Source organism: Lepus europaeus, chromosome 1 (assembly GCF_033115175.1).
Source record: "Lepus europaeus isolate LE1 chromosome 1, mLepTim1.pri, whole genome shotgun sequence".
NCBI lineage: Eukaryota > Metazoa > Chordata > Mammalia > Lagomorpha > Leporidae > Lepus > Lepus europaeus.
The window spans coordinates 42,950,812-42,973,820 of NC_084827.1; the positions used below are offsets into that span (position 1 = coordinate 42,950,812).

The window sequence follows — 23,009 nt, forward strand, 5'->3', positions numbered from 1 at the left end:
GGAGTTTCAACTGAAACTACCCCACCCCCTGAGCTGCAGCAGCAGCAGGCCTCCAGGGGAAACCCAGACTTTCTTTTTCATTCATGTAGTTTTCAAACCGAGGCTGGCCGCAGCCTGGAGGCACTGGCTGACACGCACGTTTCTGGGCCTTGCCAAAGTCTAGACTAGAACCAGGAGTCTGACTTAAAATCACGAATGCACCAGGTGATATCAGTGCAGGGAGTTTTCAGATCTTAACTTTGAGAGATATGGGGATAACTAGCCTTCAGTCTGTTGCTGTGTTTACTCTCATCACTAACCAGGGCACTCTGGTGGTCACAGCTCCATCTGTGACAGCGTATGTCAGATGAGGTGGACCAGCAAAGCCACTGGAGGAGTTTAGGGTTGGGAAGGTGTGTGTGTGTGCGTGTGTGTGTGTGCAGTTGGCTTGAAGGACTTGTAGATTTTTCTAGGTGGAATCAGGCCTTCTATGAGCCAGGTCAACCTGGATTTGATTTTCTAGGGGCCAAGGTTGAAAGGGCAGGGAAAGAGAAGCACTCAGCCTGGGGCAGGGAGCCTTTACTCAAGAATTTCTGCATAGACACCTGAGCAGAGCTTAGCTTAGGGAGGGTGGTAACTTGGTATGGACCGGATGGATTGGATCTGGCAATACCAAAGGCATAATGACCAACAGGCCTGCCCATGGTGTGTGTGTGCCTCAGACATGAGGGGGTGGCACCCAACTTTTGTGTATGGAGAGGAGAGGGGGTGAGGAAGCATTCAGCATGACAGGACCTACAGAGAGAGAGGGGAGAGAGATCTTCCAACTGCTGGTTCATTCCCCAGATGGCTGCAATGGTCAAGGCTGGGCCAGGCCCAAGCTTCACCTGAGCCTCCCACCTGAGTGCAGGGCCCCATGCAGGTGGGCCATCTTCCGCTGCTTTTCCTGGGCCCTTAGCCCAGCTGGATTGGAAGTGGAGCAGCCGGGACGCAAACCTGCGCCCATACGGGATGGAGGCGTTGCAGGGGACTGCACTATTTTAAGAAGGAATCCTAGCAATTCAGCTTCCTTAAGGAGCCCAGGGAATTAACAGGCCAAGAGGGCCCTGTTTGTGTTAAACCGATTACCTCCAGTGGCTCAGCAAAGAATCACCCTTTTCTCGAGCTCCAGCTGCTGCTAGTTACAGAAAACATTAACAAGGCAGCCCCTACCCTCCTGCCGAGGGCGGGACGCACAGGCCCAAGATGCCACCTGCCTCTGCCGGAACCTCGACCCTGACCCTTCCTCCTTGGGCGACTCTGTGGCCTCCAGCCAGGTGGCCTGCGAACTTGGCCGCACAGCGGAATCACCCGGGAATTTACAACAATAAAACAAGCTCACCTTCAACAGTTGAGCTTAGAAACCGCCGGCCGCGCCATATCGCCAGCACCCTAAACCAACCCCAAGTCCACCCGAACTCTGAGGGCTCGCTTTCGGCCGTCTGCCCGGAGGAGGCGGTGCTCGGGGGCCTCCGAGGCCCGGACGCCGCAGAAGCGAAAGCAGCGGCGGCCCGGGGAGGCGGGGAGAGGAAGGAGGGGCGGGCGCGGGGCGACGGCGAGGTCGTGGCGCGGGCCCGGAATGTCCGCGGCGAGCGGCCTCGGAGCCGCCCGGAGGCCGCGTCCCGGCGATGGCGCTGCGTCTGGTCGCCGACTTTGACCTCAGGAAGGACGTGCTCCCCTGGCTGCGGGCGCAGCACACGGGGGCCGGCGACGGCGCAGGTGCAGAGGCGCGCGTCTGGGTGCGGGCGGGGCTTGGAGTCAGATTCCCTGAGACCCAGGGGTGGGGGCCCGGGCCCGACCCCGAGCACCCCGGCAGGGCAAAGGGGGTGAGCGTCGCTCTGTGGAGTCCTGGCTGCCGGGTGAAGGACTCAGTGGGCAGAGCTCGGGCCAGGTGGTGCAGAGGGCTGCTCCGCCTCTACCCGCCAGTCTTCCAGCTCCTGGCCGGCTTGTGCCTCCCTCAATGACCCCTAGCAGAAAGCCGGGGGGCACCGGGGTGCTCTGGGCATCACCCCCACCCCGGGCGGGGGAGGGTCGTCGCCCACGTTTAGGCCGCCTCTTAGGTGCCCAGGAAGGCTCTCAGCAGCGGGGGAGGCGCTCTGCCGAGACGAGGGCTTCCCGGAGGTGGTGCGTTTTTGGAGAGGAGATGAGTTGCGGCCGCCAGCCCCATAAATAGGACAGTTACACCATGTGTAGCCCAAACTGTGGCTGTTAGGCCTTGCTGGCACCGATCTACTTGGAAGAAGGGGAACTCTGTGATTTCTCAGCTTTTTCTTCCTTTCTTTTTTAAAGAGCAGTTTGCAGTCAGTGAGACGGGCGTTGGGGATCTACGGAGGGGAGCGCACGGCCAGTCTCAGGCGGCGGCAGGCAGTGAGCCATAATCCGCAGCCGCCCAGCGCCCCGCACCTGTGCCCGCCCGCGGCGGGGAGAGCGCAAGGGAGGCTCGGCTTCCCGCCCAGCTTCTGCAGCGCGCGCGCATTGGACCCGTTCCCAGCAGTTGAGGCTTTTTTTTTTTTTTTTTTTTTTTTTTTTTGCACCTGCTGGCGAGAGAGTGAGAAGTGACAGATTTCGGGTCTTCGCAGCTTTGAGCCTCTTGAAAAGAGGAACGGTGTGGTTCCCCAGTTTCTTCTTTCGGAGTTTGCCGTGGCGTGCTTGGGCATTCTCGGGGCTAAACTGCAGGTTCCACGCAGTCCCACCTGCGCACGGGAGCTGTCTGGCGCGTGTGCTTGCGCCCGCTTCCTCTTCTACTTTTCCTTCAACTCTGGACTGCACCGGAGCTCTTCTGGTGGGGTGCGGCCGATTACCCTCTCTCCAACTCCTGTGCTTTAAACTCTGCTGAGACTTTGCCGTTGCTACCTTCTGTCTCCACACCACCCGAGGGACTTCACAAAATTATCTAGGTTTCTTGGAGTGTTACTTGTTAGTTGCAAATGAGGGGCTGTATATGTTTGTAGTTTACCCCTTGAGTCCGCTGTTGGTACCATCATTAGGAAAGCTTTTTTTTTTTTTTTTTTGGTCCTGGGTGTGGGGAGATAATTTTTAGAACTTTCCTGAATGTCTAAAAGTTTTTTTTTTTTAATACGAAGGCTGTTCCAAATCTATCTATATATTTTTATTTTTTTACCACAAAGGAGTCCTTTTCCTAAACGCCCACCTAATTTTGCTAAATGGCAGATACCTGCAAATGAGAAGGCAGAAGTGTGAAGTGTCAGTCTCACACTTCAGTGCTGGGTGCAACTCTGTTGGATCCTGGCTTCCTTGGATGTTTCACTCATCTGTGAAGAAATTTGAACTTGTGCATTGACATTCCAACTGAATAACTGATAAGCTGGGCCCTCAGGCGGTAAACTTACTGGAAACACTCACTAGCCCTGTGGATAATGGTAATATTTGACCCATTCAGAGCACCTTGGCAAGGTGTTAGTCTGGCTATAGGGAAAGAATTGTTAACTGGTGAGTATCACCAGTGGGTGGTGGCTCCAAAAAGCCACACCAGTTACTTCCTCTCCTCCTGTAGCTTAGTCTACTGGTAGAGGAATCTGGTATACGGTCTCATTTCCAGCACAGCCATTACTACACACATTTGTGCAAATTTTCCTTGCAAAGCCCCGGATTTTCAAATGTAAGTTACGATTAAGCATCATAAGCTCTCCTTTTTGCACCTGAGCTCTCTAAATTTGAAGCCCTGATACATTTGTAGCAGTTATTTGAGAGGTGGAGAGAATGAGCGAGAACGCCCACATCCACTAGCTCACTACAATACCTGCAATGGCTGGGGCTGAGCCTGGCAAAAGCCAGAAGCCAGAACTTAATCCAGGTCTTCTGCAGCGGAGTCAGGGACTCAGTGACCTGAACCATCATTGATCTACTCCCTCGCTTCAACCCAAGGTCTGCAGGAAGCTGGAATCCAGTGCTGAGACCAGAGCTGGGACTCAAACCCAGGCACTCTGATGTGGGAGAAAGATGTCTTAACTGGTGTTAAATGCCCTGAAGCCTTGATGTGTTTACACAAATACTACTGCAGATTTCTCAGTGGTGCTAAGTAATTCTTGTGAAATAGAACACATGCCTGGTAAAATGGTCAGGGATCTGAGATAAATCAGTCATGGGAATTTGGTGCTTAGCGGGAGGGCATTTTAGTCAATGAGATCCAGGAAGAAGGAGACTAGGTTGTGATGTCTCCTTTGGATTCTGGTTGAACTTGGAAGAAGGTGCTGTTGAGGATGCCCACATCCCATTTTGGAGCGCCTGGCTCTGAGTCTGCGCTCTGCTTCTGATTCTAGCCTCCTGCGAATACACACTGGGGGAGGCGGCAGTGATGGCTCCAATGCTTGCTCCCTGTCACCCACATGAGAGGTGCAGACTGAGTTCTTGGCTCCTGGCTTTGGCCTGGCCCAGCCCTAGCTGTTCTAGGCATTTGGGGAGTAAACCAGCAGGTGGAGGATCTCTATCTCTGCCTCTCAAATAAAATGAAAAATAAATATTAAAAAATTAAAGCATTACATTAAATAATTTTTTAAAAGATTTTTTATTTGAAAGAGAGGCAGAGACAGGTCTTCCATGCGATGGTTCACTCCCCAGATGTCCGCAACAGCTGGAGTTGTGCCAATCCGAAGCTAAGAGTCTCTTCCAGGTCTCCCATGCGGGTACAGGGGCCCAAGCACTTGGGCCATCTTCTACTGCTTTCCAAGGCCATAGCACAGAGCTGCATTGGAAGAGGAACAGCCGGGACTAGAACCGACGCCCATATGGGATGCCAGCACCTCAGGCCAGGGCTTTAACCCGCTGTGCCATAGTGCCGGCCCCAAGAATATTTTAGCATGTTAACTCTAATACAGAAAATCAAAACAAAACCACATATGTGCCACCAAGCTTACAATTAGAATATCGATATTTTTGGAGACTTCTTATAAAAAAATTTTTGTAACATATTTTTAGTTCCCAAGAGCTTTTTTTTTTTTTTTTTTTTGAATCTTTCATTTGCTGGTTCATGCCCCAGATGGTTGCAATGGCTATTGCTGTGCCAATGTGAAGCCACTAGCTTCTTTTAGGTCTCCCACGTGGGTGCAGGGGCCCAAGCATTTGGGCCATCTTCCACTGCTTTTCCTAGGCCATAGGTGAAGAGCTGGGTTGGAAGAAGAGCAGCCGGGACAGACTGGTGCCCATATGAGATGCTGGCACCACAGGCAGAGGCTTAGCCCACTACAGCACAGCACCAGCCCCTCTGGCAATCCATTTCCGTTCTAGAGCCCTGTGGGGGCACCTGAAGACCGTCTGCAGTACCCGGCCTGCAGTGTGCTTTTCCCCACATTGGGATCTGCTTTCTTCTTCCTACTCAATGGAGCGGTTCCTCATGGACCGACTGGGTCCTAAGCCATCTTAGACAGCTTCCTAGGAAGCCCACATCTACTTACCCTGTTTCTGGTGGGTGACGCTTGGGGGGCTTCTGGGTGATGCTATCACAGCCGTTGCTTTTCTGAGCACCTCGTGTGTCCTGTCGCACACAGGTGCATACTTCTCTAGGATGCCCAAGAGAGGAGTTGCTGAGCCGTAGGCCCTGCATTTCCTCCCCATCCCCGTCCCCCTCCCCGTACCGGGTTGTCTTCCGCCGTGTTGATGTTGATCGACACTGCCATTGTGGTGTAGACATGTTTCTGATGTTCTGTATCCACACAAGCTCTTGATGGTTCCAGTAAAAAAATTCTTTTTGTCAGATTGGTGGGTCTAAAGTTATTTTATGCTCTGAGGTTGAGAATCTCTACCTATGAGAGGTCTTCAAAAAAGACGCATATTGAGAAAGAACCACGCATAGACCTCCAAACTGTATGCAGCAAACTCAACTTTAGTTATTTTGAGGGACCCTAGTATTTATTGGCTGTTTGAATTTCCCTTTCTATGAAATGTCTGTTCATCCTCTTGTCAATTTTTTGATTTTTTAAAAAAAATTGTTAGGGGTTTCTTCTGTACCCTGGATTTTAGTGCTTTGTTGATCATACGTGCTTCAAGTACTTTTCCCTCAATCTGTTGCTTGTGTTTCAGTTTGTGATGGCACCTTTGATGAATGGGAGTTGTAAATGTGTTCTAACTTGCGAATCTTTTCCTTTATGGTTTGTGTCCTTTTTTTTTTTTTTTTTTTTTTTTTTTTTTTTTTTTAATGTTTTTAAAGAAGTCCTCCCATTCAGAAGTCAGGAGGACATTTTCAGGGTTAAATCCTGAAACTGTTATAGCTTTGCTTTCTACATTGTGTTAATGCACTTGGAAGTTGTTTTGTGAATGTAGGAATCCAATTTTGTTTTTCCATCCTAATAGCTAATTGTTCCCAGTATCACTAACGCTATACAGATTTTCCTAGACTTACGATGGGGTTACATCTCTAAACTCATCATAAATTGAAAATACCATGAAGTTGAAAATGCACTTAACATGACTAACCTATTGAATATCCTAGCTTGACTTGGCCTCATTCTCACTGACAGCAAAGGCACTTACATCACCGTGAGTTCTCCATGTGTAGGCCTCTCCTGTGGAGTTTTTGTTTTGTTCCATTGTCTGAACTTGAGCTTATGACATCTTAATGACTGCTTTATGGTGAATCTTGGTTTCTAGGAGGGCAAGTCCCTGCAGCCTAGTGTTTTTCAGGAAGATCTTGGCTCTTTTGTGCCCTTTGTTCTCCTGTATATATTCCTATACATATATTTTGGAATCCACCTATCAAATGTTGCCAAAAAGTCTATTGGAATTTGGATTTGTTGCATTGACTCTAGATAAGCGTGAGAGGGAAGTGGTATCTTTACAATATTGAGTCTTCCCATCTCTGAACAAAGTAGAGCTTGCTATTTATTTAGATACTTAATTTTTTTTTTAAAAAAAGACTTATTGTTTGAAAGGCAGAGTTACAAAAAGGCAGAGGCATAGTGAGATAAGTCTTCAATCCACTTGTTCACGCCCCAGATGGCCGAAGTGGTCAGAGCTGCACTGATCCGAAGCCAGGAGCTTCCTCCCCAATTGGCTGCAATGGCTGGAGCTGTGCTGATCTGGAGCCAGGAGCTTCTTCCAGGTCTCCCATGTGGGTGCAGGGTCCAAAGGACTCAGGCCATCTTCTACTGGTTTCCCAGGCCATAGCAGAGAGCTGGATCAGAAGAGGATCAGCCGGGACTTGAACTGGTGCCCATTTGAGATGCCAGCACTGCTGGTGGTGGCTTTAGCCACTATGCCACAGCGCCAGCCCCAAGTAAGTTTTTAATATTGACTTTTGTATCCAATGTTTAATGCCTTGTTGGGATGAATCACATCCTCAGGAAACTGAGGTCTGTGGTGTGTCAGCTGTCTATGGTTTAAATGCCATATGAGCTTTCTTGCCTGTATGTTCTTGGTTGTTTTGATTAGTCTTGAGTTTATGATGGGCCCGGCTGATTTATCTTCCATATGTTATAATCCCTCATCTTTTACAGGGAAGTGCTGTATTTTACCAGGTAACTGATTCAGGAGTGATAATTGTCTTTTTGCTGCCTTCTGTCTATCCTCAGACTGATATCGGGGCCAGGAGCCTGCCTTTGTCACTGTGTTTTCACTGTTGATCTATGTATTGAGGGCTAGTTAAAAATTGGAAGGCAGAAGGATGGAGAAAGAGGGAGAGAAAGAGAAGGGGGAGAGAGCGCGATGCTTTTCACTGTTTCACTAACCGAAAGCCTATAACAGCTAAGGATTGGCTCTGCGCAAAGTCAGGAGGTGGGAACTCAATCCAGGTTTCCCACATGGGTGGCAGAAGTCCGATCACCTGAGCCATCACCACTGTCTCTCAGGGTCTGCATTAGCTGGAAGCTGGAGTCGGGAGCTGGAGCCTGTACTCAAACCCAGTTACTCCACTATGGGACGTGGGGCATCCTAACGGCTAGGCCAAATGCCCACTCCCAGGTCAAATTATTGTATAAGGATGTGTGTGACTCCTTCTTCCCCCACCCCACCCAGTATGGTCATCGAAAAGATGAGAACTACTTTGATTTTTGTCTCAAAGTGAAGAGAACTTACACACTTGGCAAATGTCTTTTTGTAAAGTGAAATCAGCTTTGTTAGGCAAAGACATCAAACTGAATAAAAATATCTGAAACACCAGCTTCTATTTTATTTGAATTGTGACTGGTCAATACCTTTCAATCTAGGCACTCCTTTCTTTAATAGACTTGCTTGTGCAAATATCTGTCACAATGTTAGGTTTTTTTTTTTTTTTTTTTCTTTCCTGAGCATTGAGTACACTGAACTGTAAAATCCAACCACATTTCCTCATTTAAAATTGCTAAACTTCCTCCTCTGGACTTTCCAGTGATAAACTACTAGGAGAAGAGTCAGAATGAGTAAGCAAAGTAGTTATTGAATACTTCTTTTAAAAGGGCGAGTCCAAAATATGAGCAATTAATCTGGGGAGGATTAATGCTGGGTTAATAGTGTGTGGTCAGACGTTAGTCTCTGGGTTTCCAACATTGCCAAATTTGTCTATTTCAAATGACCTTGAAATGAAAACCATATACTGAACAGCATTAGTATTAGCTAATGTAACCAAGAAGGTAATATTTTATTTCTTTCAAGTCTGTCTACCATGGTTATGTTATAGGGTGGTTCTAGTTATGCTAGCTAATGAATACTGCTTAAAATGTCATATAGGGGCTGGCGCTGTGGCACAGCAGGATAACGTCCTGGCCTGAAGCGCTGGCATCCCATATGGGTGCTGGTTCGCGACCTGGCTGCTCCACTTCCGATCCAGCACTCTGCTATGGCCTGGGATAGCAGTAGAAGATGGTCCAAGTCTTTGGCTCCTGTACACGCATGGGAGACCCCAAGGAGGCTCAAGGCTCCTGGCTCCTGGCTTTGGATGGATGCAGCTCCGGCCGTTGCGGCCATTTGGGGAGTGACCATCAGGTGGAAGACCTCTCTCTGTCTCTCTTCTCTCTGTGTAACTCTGACTTTCCAATTGTAAAAATCAATCTAAAAAAAGTCATATAAATAGGTCAGTGACCCTCAACCCTGGTCACACATTGTGATCACCTGGGGAATTTAGACACTGGGGTCCAACATCAGCCCAATGGAGTCAGAATATCTTGGTGAGGGTTTGGGTCACCAGTGGTGTTTTAAAAGCTTCCCGATTGTGACAGAGCCAGAGTCGAGAATCATGAGTTTAATGGCATAAGCATGTGTCATTTGCCTTTGTTGAAGGATATTTTTCTCTTTGAATTAGATGCACTTTTGCAAGGAAGTTGAATTTTCTCAGCAAGGTGTTTTTAAGAGTTTCTTATCTTAGCTGAAACCTTTTAAGTGTGCTTTTGCGACAGTCTCTCCCTGCATCCTTGTAATCTTAAAAGAATGATACTTCTCAAAATATTGACACACTGCATTCCAGAAGTTTTGAGTCATGTGCAAGATGAAAGGAGCTTACTGAAAATCTCTGTAGGTGTCTACAAAATCCCTGGTAAAAGAATTTTAAATAATTCTCCATTTCCCCATGGTAAGTCTAATGCAGGACACTTAGCTTGGGAGTTCGTTGACTTTTTCCTAAGTTTTAGCTCATTGTGTGCCACTTTGTCACAGCATGATATTGGCCAACTAGGTGTACCTCATTGGTATGCAGCTGTCTTATAGTACAATGGAATACCTTGCCCATGGCTTGGATGAGATGGAAGTGAGAAGACTGTAAAGTGGGAAGTTCTGTTTAGCCATAAGCCAATTGTTTGGATCCTACTCTCCTAAGATAACAAGTGATTGTTCTTATTTAAAATTTGGGAGGGGGCAGGCAATGTGGCATAACGGGTGAAGCTACTGCTTGGGACACTCACATCACGTATCATGGGGCCTGGGATTTGTTGCACCTGTGCTTCAGCTTCCTCTCTAATGTACACCATGGGAAGGCTGCAGGTGATGTCTGATGTACAGGGGAGACCCTGATGGAGATCCAGGCTCCTGACTGTGTCCAACCCCCAGCTGTTGTGGGTATCTGAGGGAGGAGGGTGTGTGTGTGTGTGTGTGTGTGTGTATGAAGCAGTGGAAGAGCTCTATCTCGGTCATTTTGCCTTTCAAATAAATAGCAATGAATAAAAACATTTATTTGAAAGAGAAAGGAAGAGACAAAAACAGAGACCTCCTGTCTACTAGTTCACTCCCCAAATGGCTACAATAGTTGGGGCTAGGCCAGGTTGAAATCCAAAGCCAGAAACTCAATCCAGGTGTTTCACAAAGGTGACAGATCCAAGTCTTTGAGCTGGCACCTGCTTCCTCCCAGGGTAAGTATCAGCAGGAAGCTGGAATTGGAAGTGAAATTGGGACTCCAGCCCAGGCACTCTGATATGGTTTTTGGGCATCTTGAATGAGGTCTTGGCTGCTGTGCCAAATGCTCACTCACATTTTAATTTCATCTTCCACAAATAAACTGTTTAACCCAGAAGAAGGCAAAGAGTCAAACAGGTGTGTTACATAGAAAACAAATAATAACAGAATAGATACGAAGCCAGTATATCAGTAATTTCATTAAATGCAAGTGGACCATAAATTCCAATTAAAAGATTAAGAATGTCAGACTGGGGAAGAAAACACCAAGTAGCTGCTGCTTTAAGACACATTTTAATTATAAGGACATGGGAAGGTTAGTAATAAAATGGTAGAAAAGTTACACAATGGGAAACCTGACCAAAAGAAAGTTGATGTAACTATACTAACATTAAAGTAGACTTCAAAGAAAAAATGATTTACTTGAGATAAAGGACATTTCATAATAAAGGAATTGATTAGTTCAGCTTCTAGTTAAAACTTCTATGTGCAGGGGTGTGGCACAGCAGGTTAAAGCCCTGGCCTGAAGTGCCAGCATCCCATATGGACACCGCTTCTAGTCCTGGCTGCTCTTCTGATCCAGCTCTCTGCTATTGCCTGGGAAAGCAATAGAAGATGGCCTAAGTACTTCGGCCCCTGTACCTGTGTAGGAGACCTGCAAGAAGCTCCTGGCTCCTGGATTTGGATTGGCGCAACTCCAGCTGTTGCGGCCATTTGGGGACTGAACCAGCGGATGGAAGACCTCTCTCTGCCTCTGCCTCTTTGTAACTCTACCTTTCAAATAAATAAGTAAATCTTTAAAACTTTCGTGTGCAGGGCTTGTGTCGTGGTGCAGTAGGTTAAGCCCTGGGTTGGAACACCTGTATTCCATGTCAGAGTACCAGTTTGAATGTCGGCACCTCTGCTTCCAATCCAGCTAGGAAAGCATCTTAGCAAGAGGCAAGAAGGGAACTTTGATAGTTTTCCTCTACTTGGACTCAGCACTCAGTGCTTTTCCACTCCTTGCTTCTCCCACTCTCCCACTCCCATGGCTACTGGGTCGGTAACACTGCAGGAATCTTTTTTTTTTTTTGGGGGGGGGAGGTTCCCTTGGCAGTGAGAGCCCCACATCTGTGCTGTTTCCCCCTGAACCTTAACCATCAACACTGTTCCCTGTTATAAAACAGGGAAGCTGACACTTTGATTTAGTGCTTGCTTGTAGCATCACAGTACGTGATTAAGGGCTTGACTATTAATTTTTTTTTTTTCAGCTTAAACCTCAGCCTGCTATGGATTTATTGCATTTTATTTTTATTTTTAATTTTTTGACAGTCAAAGTGGACAGTGAGAGAGAGAGAGAGACAGAGAGAAAGGTCTTCCTTTTGCCATTGGTTCACCTTCCAATGGCCGGCGCACCACGCTGACCTGAAGCCAGGAGCCAGGCATTTCTCCTGGTCTCCCATGTGGGTGCAGGGCCCAAGCACTTGGGCCATCCTCCACTGCACTCCCTGGCCACAGCAGAGAGCTGGCCTGGAAGAGGGGCAACCGGGACAGAATCCGGTGCCCCGACCAGGACTAGAACCCGGTATGCCAGTGCCGCAGGCGGAGGATTAGCCTATTGAGCTGCGGCGCCGGCCTATTGCATTTTTTTAAAAACAGCTTCCATTTAATGAATACAAATTTCATAGGTACAGCTTTAGGAATATAGTGGTTCTTCTCCCCTTCAACCCCCTCTCCCATCCCACCTCCCACTCACACTCCCATCCCATTCTTCATTAAGATTCATTTTTAATTAACTTTATACACAGAAGACCAACTCTATACTAAATAGATTTCAACAATTTGTATCCACACATATACACCAAGTATAAAAGACTAGTTTTACTGTTAATTCTCATAGTACAACTCATTAAGGACAGAGGTCCTACATGGGGAGTAAGTACACAGTGACTTCTGTTATTGATTTAACAGTTAACACTCTAATTTATTATGTCAGTGATCACCTGAGGCTCTTGATATGAGCTGCCAAGGCTGCAAGCCTTTTGAGTCCACAAACTGTTAGTATTTAGACAGGGCCATGAACAAAGTGGGAGTCTTTTCTCTTCAGAGAAAAGTACATTCTTCTTTGATGGTCCCTTCTTTCCATTGGAGTCTCACTCATAGAAATCATTCATGTAGAACATTTTTTTGCCACAGGGTCTTGGCTTTCCATGCCTGAAATGCTCTCATGGGCTTTTCAGCCATATTTGAATGCCTTAGGGGCTGATTCTGAGATCAGAGTGCTGTTTAGGGCATTTGTTATTCTATGAGTCTGCTGTGTGGACTGCTTCCCATGTTGGAACATTCTCTCCTTTTTAATTCTATCATTATTACTGGAAACTTGGTCTTATTTACATGAGCCCTCTGACACTTATCAGTATGATCAGTTATACACTTCATATGATCACTTTAAGATGTAAGATGGCTTTAGTACCACCCAGCTTAATGGGATTTGGAGTCCTATGGCAAGTTTTTAGCTTTACCCTTAGGGGTAAGTCCATGGGAACACATACCTAACTGTAGATCTCCATCTCTTACTCTCTCATTCTTATTTTTTAACTGGGATCTATTTTCAATTGAATTTATACACCTATGATTAATTCTATGCTAAGTAAAGAGTTCAACCAATGGTATTAAGTAGTAAAAAATAAAATAATAAACTGTTTCTCAACAGTCAAGCAAGGGCTGTTCAAGCCATTGCTTCTCATATGGGTTTCCTTTTAGTTGCTCTGTTATCACAGATCAGGGGTAACGTGATATTTGGGACTGGCATATTTCACGAAGTGATTTTTTCCCCCAGAATCATCCATTTTGTTGCAAAAAACCGGATTTTGGTAGTATTCCAGAGGGTACATATCCCATAATTTCTTTATCCAGTCTTCCATTGACAGGCATTTAGGTTGATTCATTGTCTTAGCTATTGTGAATTGAGCTGCAATAAACATGGAGGTGCATATAACTATTTTATTTGCTGATTTCATTTCCCTTGGGTAAATTCCAAGGAGTGGGATGGCTGGGTCGTATGGTAGGACTAGATTCAGATTTCTGAGGTATCTCCAAACTGTCTTCCATAGTGGTTTTACCAGTTTGCATTCCAACCAACAGTGGATTAGTATGCCTTTTCCCCCACATCCTCACCAGCATCTGTTGTTTGTTGATTTATGTATGAAAGCCATTCCAATGGGGGTGAGGTGAAACTTCATTGTGATTTTGATTTGCATTTCCCTGAGGGTTAGTGATCCTAAACATTTTTTCATGTGTCTGTTGGCCATTTGTAGTTCTCTTTTGAAAAATGTCTGCTAAAGTCCTTGGCCCATCTCTTAACTGGATTGTTTGGTCGTTGTGGAGTTTCTTGATCTCTTTGTAGATTCTGGTTATTAATCCTTTATCAGTTACATAGTTTGCAATAACTTCTACCATTTTGTTGGCTGCCTCTTCACTTTCCTGATTATTTTGCCCTACAGAAGCTTCTCAATTTGAAGTAAACCCTTTGTTAATTTTGGCTTTGACTGCCCATGCCTCTGGGGTCTTTTCCAAGAACTCTTTGTGCCAATACCTTGCATGGTTTCACCAATGTTCTCTAATAATTTGAAGGTGTCAAGTCATAGATTTAGACTTTAATCCATGTTGAGTGGATTTTTGTGTAAGGTAGGGGTCTTGCTTCGTACTCCTGCATGTGGAAATCTGGTTTTCCCAGCACCATTGGTTGAAGAGACTGTCCTTGCTCCAGAGATTGGTTTTAGCTCCTTGGTCAAATATAAGTTGGTTGTAGATGTTTGGATTGATTTCCGGTGATTGTATTCTGTTCCACTGTTCTGGCCATCTATATGTGTACCAGTGCAAGGCTGTTTTGATTATAACTGGCTTGTAGCATATCTTGAAATCTGATATTGTGCTGCCTCTGGCTTTGTTGTTGTTGTATAAGATTGCTTTAGCTAGTCGAGGTCTCCTGTGCCTCCATATGAATTTCAGCATCATTTTCCCCAGATCTGAGAAAGATGTCTTTGGAATTTTGATTGGTATCGCATTGAATCTGTAAATTGCTTTTGTAAGAATGGACATTTTTATGATATTGATTCTTCCAATCCATGAATATTGAAGATTTTTCTGTTTTCTTGTATCTTCTATTTATTTCTTTAATGTTTTTTAATTCTCATCATAGAAATCTTTTGATATCCTTGGTAAAATGTATTCCAAGGTATTTCATTTCTTTTCTTTTTTGTGTGTGTGTGTAGCTACTGTGGATGGGATTGATATTAGAACTTCTTTCTCAGCCATAGCATTGTCTGGGTATATAAATGTGTTGATTTTTGTGTATTGACTTTATATTCTGCTACTTTACCGAACTCTTCTGAGTTCTAATAGTCTTAGTGGAGTCTTTTGGATCCCTTATATATAGAATAATGTCATCTGCAAATGGGATAGTTTGACTTCATCTTTACCAATTTGAATCCCTTCAATTTCTTTTTCTTGTCTGATAGCTCTGGCTAAAACTTACAGGACTGTATTGAGTAGCAGTAGTGACAGTGGGCATCCTTGTCTGGTTCTGTATCTCAGTGGCAATGCTTCCAACTTTTCCCCATTCAATAAGATGCTGACTATGGGTTTGTCATAAATGGCCTGGATTGTGTTGAGGAATGTTCTTTCTATACTCAATTTGCTTAGAGCTTTCATCATGAAAAGGTATTGTATTTTATCAAATGCTTTCTCTGCATCTATTGAGGTAATCATATGGTCTTTGTTTAACAGCTTGTTAATGTGATGTATCACATTGATTTGCGAATGTTGAACCATCCCTGCATAAATCCCACTTGGTCAGGGTGGATGATCTTTCTGATGTATTGTTGGATTCTATTCACTAAAATTTCATTGAGGATTTTTGTGTCTATGTTCATCAGGAAACTGGTCTATAGTTCTCTTTCTCAGTTGCATCTTTTTCAGGCTTAAGAATTAGGATGATGCTGGCTTCATAGAAAGAATTTGGCAGGATTCCCTCCCTTTCAATTGTTTTGAATAACTTGAAGAATTGGAGTTAATTCTTCTTTAAGTGTCTGGTAGAATTCAGTGAATCTATCTGGTCCTGGGCTTCTCTTTGTTGGGAGGGCCTTTATTACTGATTCAATTTCCATCTCAGTTATGGGTCTGTTTAGGTTTTCTATGTCTTCGTGGCTCAATTTAGGTAGGTTGCATGTGTCCAGGAATCTATCCATTGCTTCTAGGTTTCCCAGTTTGTTGCCTTTGTAGTACAGCCCTTTGTAGTAATTTCTGATGATTTTTTATTTCTGTGGTGTTTGTTACATTTCCTTTTTCATCTTTAATTTTCTTAATCTGGATCTTTTCTCTCCTTTTTTTTGGTTAACTGGGCCAATAGTGTGTCAATTTTTTTTTTTTCAAAAAAACCTACTCTTCATTTTGCTGATCTTTTGTATTGTTTGTTTCTTTTGTTGTTTCAATTTGATTGATTTTGTCTCTACTTTTAATTATTTCTTTGCTCCTACTAGTTTTGCATTTTGTTTGCTATTTTTCTAGATCCTTGAGATGCATTGATAGCTCACTTCTTTGGTGCTTCTCCAATTTTTTGATGTAGGCACCAATTGCTATATACTTTTCCTCTTACCACTGCTTTTGCTGTATCTCATAAGTTTTGATATGTAGTGTTTTCATTTGTTTCTAGACATTTTGTGATTACTCTTGATTTCTTCTATGACCAACTGTTCATTCAGGAACATGTTGTTCAGTCTCCATATATTCTAGAGATTTGAATTGCTGATTTCCAGCTTTGTTGCATTGTGGTTCAAGAAGATGATGATTTTGATTTCTTTGAATTTGCTGAGAGTTGCTTTATGGGCTAGTATGTGGTCAATCCTAGAGAAGGTTCCATGCACTGGTAAGAAGAATGTGTATTTTGCAACAGTAGAATGAAAAGTTCTGTAGGTATCTGTTAGGTCCGATTGGTCTATAATATTGATTAAATCTGCTGTTTCCTTGTTGATCTTCTGTCTGGTTGATCTGTCCATTGCTGAAAGTGGGGTATTGAAGTCCCCCATTATTATTGTATTGGAGTCTAAGTCTCCCTTCAAATCACTTAACCTTTCATTAAATAGTCAGATGCCCTATAATTAGGTGCATATACATTTATGATAGTTATATCTTCCTGTTGAATTGATCCTTTGGTGTTTTTTTTTTTTTTTGACAGGCAGAGTGGATAGTGAGAGAGAGAGACAGAGAGAAAGGTCTTCCTTTTTGCCGTTGGTTCACCCTCCAATGGCCGCTGTGGCTGGCGCAACGCGCCGATCCGAAGTCAGGAGCCAGGTGCTTCTCCTGGTCTCCCATGGGGTGCAGGGCCCAAGCACTTGGGCCATCCTCCACTGCACTCCCGGGCCATAGCAGAGAGCTGGATTGGAAGAGGGGCAACCGGGATAGAATCCGGTGCCCCAACCGGGACTAGAACCCGGTGTGCCGGCGCCGCAAGGTGGAGAATTAGCCTGTTAAGCCACGGTGCCTGCTTGAATTGATCCTTTAATCATTACATAGTGCCCTTTTTTGTCTCTTTTTAACAGTTTTTGTACTGAAGTCTATTTTGTCTGATATTAAATGGCTACATCAGCTCTTTTTTGGTTCTGTTGGCATGAAATATCTTTTTCCATCGTTTCACTTTCAGTCTGTGTGCATCTTTGTTGGTGAGATATGTTTCTTGTAGGCAGCAAATAGATGGTTTTATTTTTTAATCCTTTCAGCCAGTCTGTGTCTTTTAACTTGAGAGTCGAGACTATCTACAACCAATGTGACTATTGATAAGTAACGACTCTGCCCTGCCATTTTCCAAAAATATTCCTAAATTTTTTACTTTGAATTTCCTTTGATCTTTTACTGAAAGACTTTCTTCCTTTACCTTCTTTCGTAGTGATGACCATGTTTCTGTGTGCAACATGTCCTTAAGCATCTTTTGTAGGGCTGGACAAGTGGTGAAAAATCCTTTCAATTTCTGTTTGTAATGGAAGGTCTTTATGTCACCTTCCTTCATAAATGAGAGCTTTGCAGGGTATGATATTCTGGGTTGACGGTTCTTTTCTCTTAAGACTTGGAATATAGCTCAGCATTCTCTCCTAGCCTAGAGGGTTTCTGAAGAGAAGTCAGCTGTGAATCTAATTGGAGATCCTCTGAAAGTAATCCTGTATTTCTCTTGTACACATTTTAGAATCTTTTCTTTATGTTTCACTGTGGAGAGTTTGATTACGATGTGTCATGGTGAAGATCTTTTCTGGTCATGTCTATTAGGAGTTCTATGTGCTTTCTGTACTTGGATGTCCCTTTCTTTCTCCAAATTAGGGAATTTTTGTGTTATTATTTCACTAAAAGGCCTTCTGATCCTTTCTTTCCATGCCTTCAGGAACTCCTGGAACCCTATTATTGGGTTGTTTGATAGTGTCCTGCGGATTCCCAACAGTGTTTTATAGTTTTCTAATTTCCTTTTTGTCTTTGGTTTGACTGTATAATTTCTTGTGCTTTGTTTTCTAAGTCCAATATTCTTTCCTCTGCTTCACCAATTCTGTAGTTAAGTTTTTCCACTGCATTTTGTATTTGTTCTATTGATTTCTTCATTTTATTTTGCTTTCTCTTTAAGATCTGAATTTCATGGGAGAAATTCTTTGTCCTATATGGATTTCAGTAGTTTGAGCATTTACTTCTGATTACTTCATGTAATCTTATTAACTTTTTGAATTCCATTTCTTGCATTTCCTCTATCTCATCATCTTCACAATTGATCATTGATGTGTCATTCTTTTGGGAGCATCATGTTGTTTTCCTTATTCTTGTTTCTTGAATTGTTGCCTTTGTTCAGCATTTGTGGACATACTCACTGGTTTCTTTCTTTTTTTTTTTTTCCCCACTGTGGTGGCTTTTATCATTGTATTATGACTCTATAGATAAGTGGAATGAGTACTTTCAGTGAATCTCTAGAGGCTTGTTGTGGGTGTGGCCAGGGAGCTTGTTTAGTTCTTCAGGGTTAAGGGTGTGCCTATGGTGACACACCTTGCTTTGGCATGGTAAATCTTTTTTAATCAGAAGGGAAATTTATTCTGCTCAGCTGAGCTCATCTCCTCAAAGGAGACCAGTGTCTGAGTGCTAGTCCCAGTGGGTAAGCTATTTGTCAGCTCTGTCCCAAGGACCACACAAAGGATCTGTGCAGTCCACAGCATAAATTCAGATTCCCTAGAAATGTCTCACCTGGTAACCAGGAAGCCCTGAGTGTGTGGAGTCTCCCACTGTGACTGCCCAAAGTCCCAGCCACACCAAGAGTCCTCCCACACACCCTCAGTTTTTTTCCACAGTCCCTGTATAGAAACCTCACACAGTCACAAGCTCTTAGCTTCCTGTTAGTTCTCTCCAGCAGTCAGGAGTCTCCACTCGGCTGGTTGCTGGGCACTGATACGAGCTGGTGCAGCTGCTATGTATATCCAAAATGGCGCCTGCTCTATCGGCTTGTTACAGGATGCAGTTGTAAAATGATCGGGGAGAGAGAAACATGTCCATCCTTTTTTGTTTTTGTTTTTTCCTCCTCTAGTTTGGCAGGTACACTATCCTCCATGGGGCTCCAAGCCAGGTTCCCCTTAGGCTCTTCCTGCTGCCTTATCACCAGTGGCTTGGGCTGTTGTGGTCTGGTCTCACCTCACTTTCCAACACTGGTGTGTAGGCTTTTGGCTTCTGGGTAGGCTCTCGGCTGCTGAAGTCTTAAGTTGTGGGCATCTACACCCTCCATGTAGGTTCACTGTGTTCCCCTAATTTCAGTAGAGTTTCCTCTGCCATTTTCTCCCTAACTCTTCCCTGAGACTATACTCTCTCCACTTCTTAAAAACTGTTTTCTCCTGGACTAGAGCAGTAAGCTTCCTCCCTGCTCCACCGTCTTGGAACCACCTTTTATTGTTTTAAGACACCTAGTGGCTCAGCTGAGTGGCTAACAGGGGTTCATCTATGGGGAACTTACAACAGTGCTGAACTTGTAGGCTTCTAATAATTTTGCCTCAAAACACACAAAGCAAAAATTAAAAGGTACTTGAAATTAATCAAAGTATAACATATACATAACAGTAAACAGACCTCTCTCTGATTCTGCCTCTCTAAGACTCTGTCTTTCAAATAAATAAAATCTTAAAAAGTACATGGTCAAGAGTGTGACTATCAGTATACATAAGGCACATGAATACAACATCACCAACATCTCAGAAGTCTCCCTTGGGAGGCTGCCCAGTCAGTACCCCTTCTCTTCCCTAGAGGTCACTATCATTCTATTATCACAGAATGATAAGAGATTTCTATTATCATAGATTAGCTTTGCCTGGTTTAAACATTATATGATGGAATCAACAGGATGTACCATTTGCACTTTTTTTACAAGTGTTATATTTGCAAGATGTTTTTCAACACCTAAGTATTAAATTATAATTATCTTATTTCAGATGTTTTGGAAAATTATGAGAGCTTACGTGTACTAAACGTTGAAAGAAATGGAAATATTATTTATACCTGTAAGGTATGTCTATATTCTCTTTTTTTATTACTGTGGTAAAATATATGGAACATAAAACCTTCTAACCTAATCATTTTTAGTCTATTTATGTAGAATTTCATGCTATATCTTTCTGAGGGGGTAATGAAAATGATTTGTTGGCATATAACCTTAAACATATGACCTTGTTTCTTGTGGGGGTGGTTGAATAGGTAGGTGACTGAAGTTCAGAATGAAGGGGCATGTCTAACATAGTGCTCAAAATTTTTGAATAAACATTTTCACTTTTCTAGAGGAAAAGTAAAAGGTTTTAAAACCTAACTAACGTGTTACATTTTTATCTTTGCAAAAATACCAAATATAGATGCTCTGTCTAGTCAGCCTTAGATTTGCTAGGAATTTTGAAGCATTGTCACCTAACAGTGTGTTTTCAATGTGAAGTGCTCTAATGACAATTTGGTGTTTTCCAATGACTGGTAGGAATATGAAAGAATAATTCCTATGGCCAGTTTGCTTTGCCAGCATAGTATCCCTGTACTAGTTTTTTTTTTTTTTTTCCCCCCTTTTGGTTAAAGTTCCTAAGTTTTATCCAAGGATAGTGCATTTATAGAATTGTATGATTCAGAAAGTTTCACTTACAAGAATATCATGGGCTTTTTCTAGCTGCTGTCATTACCCTTTATACATATTCTCTTTAAGATACACATGGAGGCATGAGAAGAGTCACTCCTTCCGCTGATCAGCCCTGATGGATAGGGTGTCCTCAGCTCACTGGTCTGTGCACCGTTGGTCTGTTTTACTACTGAAGCCCAAATGGCCAGCTACATCAGGTTCAGTCCCTTTCTGAAGTACCTGGCAAGCTTCCTTTAGAGTGCTTATTGCTAGGACTAGTGGAATTATTGCAGGGTCTATTTAAAAACCGGTGGCACTCTGACTTCCTAAACAATGGCCTTTAATGAGCATCTGGGTAACTATTTATTTTTTCTCTTAGGATTATAAGGGAAATGTCTTCTTTGGATTATATGAGGGCCGGACTGGACAGAACGAGGTAAAAGTCACCATAAATCATAAATGAGTCATTAGTTACAGCTTTTAGTTTTCCTCTTCCTGCCATTTTTTCCTAGCTCTAATTCCAACTTCATTTTCTGAAATTTTATTTTTATTTCTTTGCCTGTCTTCCCCCTTCTACCTTCTCTTGGCCCCATTATCTTAAAACAAAAACAAAAAATGTACAAGGATTCGTGGGCAGAAACATTGGCTGAACTCTTAGTCCTTTGAGATTTAAGTGAAACTTGCTTACCCCAGTTAGCCAAGATTTTGTAGGGGAGTAGGAAGCCCAGGGGCTCCTGCAAAATCTGTGCTCCCGAGTCATCTGCTAGTGTCTGGCTCTGCATTCGGTTTTTGCTCCACATTCACTTACCTTCATTATTCCTCAACAGTCCCTAGATGGAACTCAACTTCCTTTGCCTAATTTCCTCCCAAACTACTCCTATGGCATGGATTAGGCAGGGTTTGCCGAATTCTTGGGACGAATGGGATGGAGTTATTTTCTGAGTATGTAAAAACAATTTAGAATAGAATATTAGAGCCCTTGAATTTAAAATGTCCTTGATCAATAAATTTCAGCTTTCTCACAGGTCATCTTACTCTTCAGACTTCCAATATGTTGCTTGGTAAATTTTTCTCTGCTTTCCCATTCTTTTACCCTTGATCTGTATTCATAGATTAATTCATTCACTCATTCACCAATCCAACAAATAGATGCTGGAGGGCCACTGTGGTGACAGAGACAAACCCTTTCAGAGTTTAGTCTCGGGAAAGAGACAGTACGATCCCAAGTTTTTAGTGGAGTCCTTAGCTTACTTTTTATGTGGTTTCTTTTCTAAGAAAGTGAGTTGAAAGGAAGCATCAGTCTGTCTTCTATCTTGTAGTGGAGGGGACTGAACAAATCTTTGGTAGATAGATGCTGCTCTTCCAAGACTGTGTTTGAAAGTAGGCTCATTTTCCATGCCTATGTGCTTCATCCCTATTGCATTCGGCTTACTGCCTTGTGAGCGGTAGGAATTTGGTGAATGCCTTTCAGTGGATAAATACTGATTGATTTCATCCAGAGAGGCTGTTTTTCAAATTTCTTCTAGTGACAAGGCTCCTCTGGATATACAAGTATGGAAGTTAGTCCAGAAAACAAAGTGGCTAACGGGTAAATTAATGGGTAATTAACTAGCTTTTAAATCAGGCAACTTGGGGCCGGTGTGTGGCCCCATATGGGCTCCAGTTTGAGTCCTGGCTGACTTCCCATCTAGCTCCTCACTACTGCTCCTGAGAAAGCAGCAGAGGATGGCCCAAGTGCTTGGGCCGCTGTACCCTCATGGGAGACCTGGAAAAATCTCTTGGCTTCTGGCTCCCAGCCTTGGCCTTGACCACTGTAGCCATTTGGAAAGTGAATCAGCAGATAGAAGATCTCATTCTCTCTCTCTCTCTCTCTGCCTTTCAAATCTTTTTTTTTTTTTTTTAAGATTCATGTATTTGAGATGTAGAGTTAGAGAAGGAGATACATAGAGAAAGGTCTTCCATCCACTGGTTCACTCCCCAAATGGCTGCAATGGCTGGAGCTGTGCTGATCTGAAGCCAGGAAGCAGGAGATTCTTCTGAGTCTCCCATATGTGTGTAGGGACCCAAGCACTTGGGCCATATTTCATTGCCTTCCCAGACCATTAGCAGAGAGCTGGATTGGAAGAGGAGCAGCCAGGATTCCAATCATTGCCTACATGGGATGCCGGTGCCACAGTGTGAGCCCCAAATAAATCTTTAAAACAACAACAAAAATGGGCAACACTTGATTGTGAACTGTAGTTGCTTAGTCCTTTTCCTGATACTGTAATTGAATACCCAGGACTTGGTGATTTCTAAAGAGCAGAACTTGAGTTTTTATAGTTCTGAATGCTGGGAAGTCCAAAATCCAGGGGCTCACATCTTGCTGCATCATCCCAACTTGGAAGGAAGAAGAACAAGGGAAGTGAGAGCAAGACGGGTGGAATTCACTTCATAACAAACCCCCTCCCAGGATAACTGGCCCACTTGTGTGAAAACAACATCAAAGCATTCATGAGTGCAGAGCCCTCACGACCCAGTCAGCTTTTCTTGGACTCCTACCACC

The 23,009-nt window shown here is 43.8% G+C and overlaps 1 protein-coding gene across 3 annotated transcripts in view; it reads left to right on the forward strand.

The window, feature by feature from the left end:
• The first annotated feature begins 1,534 nt into the window (after window positions 1–1,534).
• Window positions 1,535–23,009, forward strand: part of GSAP (gamma-secretase activating protein) — a 114,448-nt gene continuing 92,973 nt past the window's right edge. The window contains exons 1-3 of one of the 3 annotated variants that reach the window (XM_062211959.1): window positions 1,535–1,737; window positions 19,803–19,876; window positions 20,844–20,900. In XM_062211959.1, coding sequence (XP_062067943.1) covers window positions 1,647–1,737; window positions 19,803–19,876; window positions 20,844–20,900 — 222 coding nt within the window. In that variant the 5' untranslated portion in view covers window positions 1,535–1,646. The remainder of the gene's footprint in view (window positions 1,738–19,802; window positions 19,877–20,843; window positions 20,901–23,009) is intronic. The other 2 variants (XM_062211923.1, XM_062211850.1) reach the window with 2 other exon arrangements.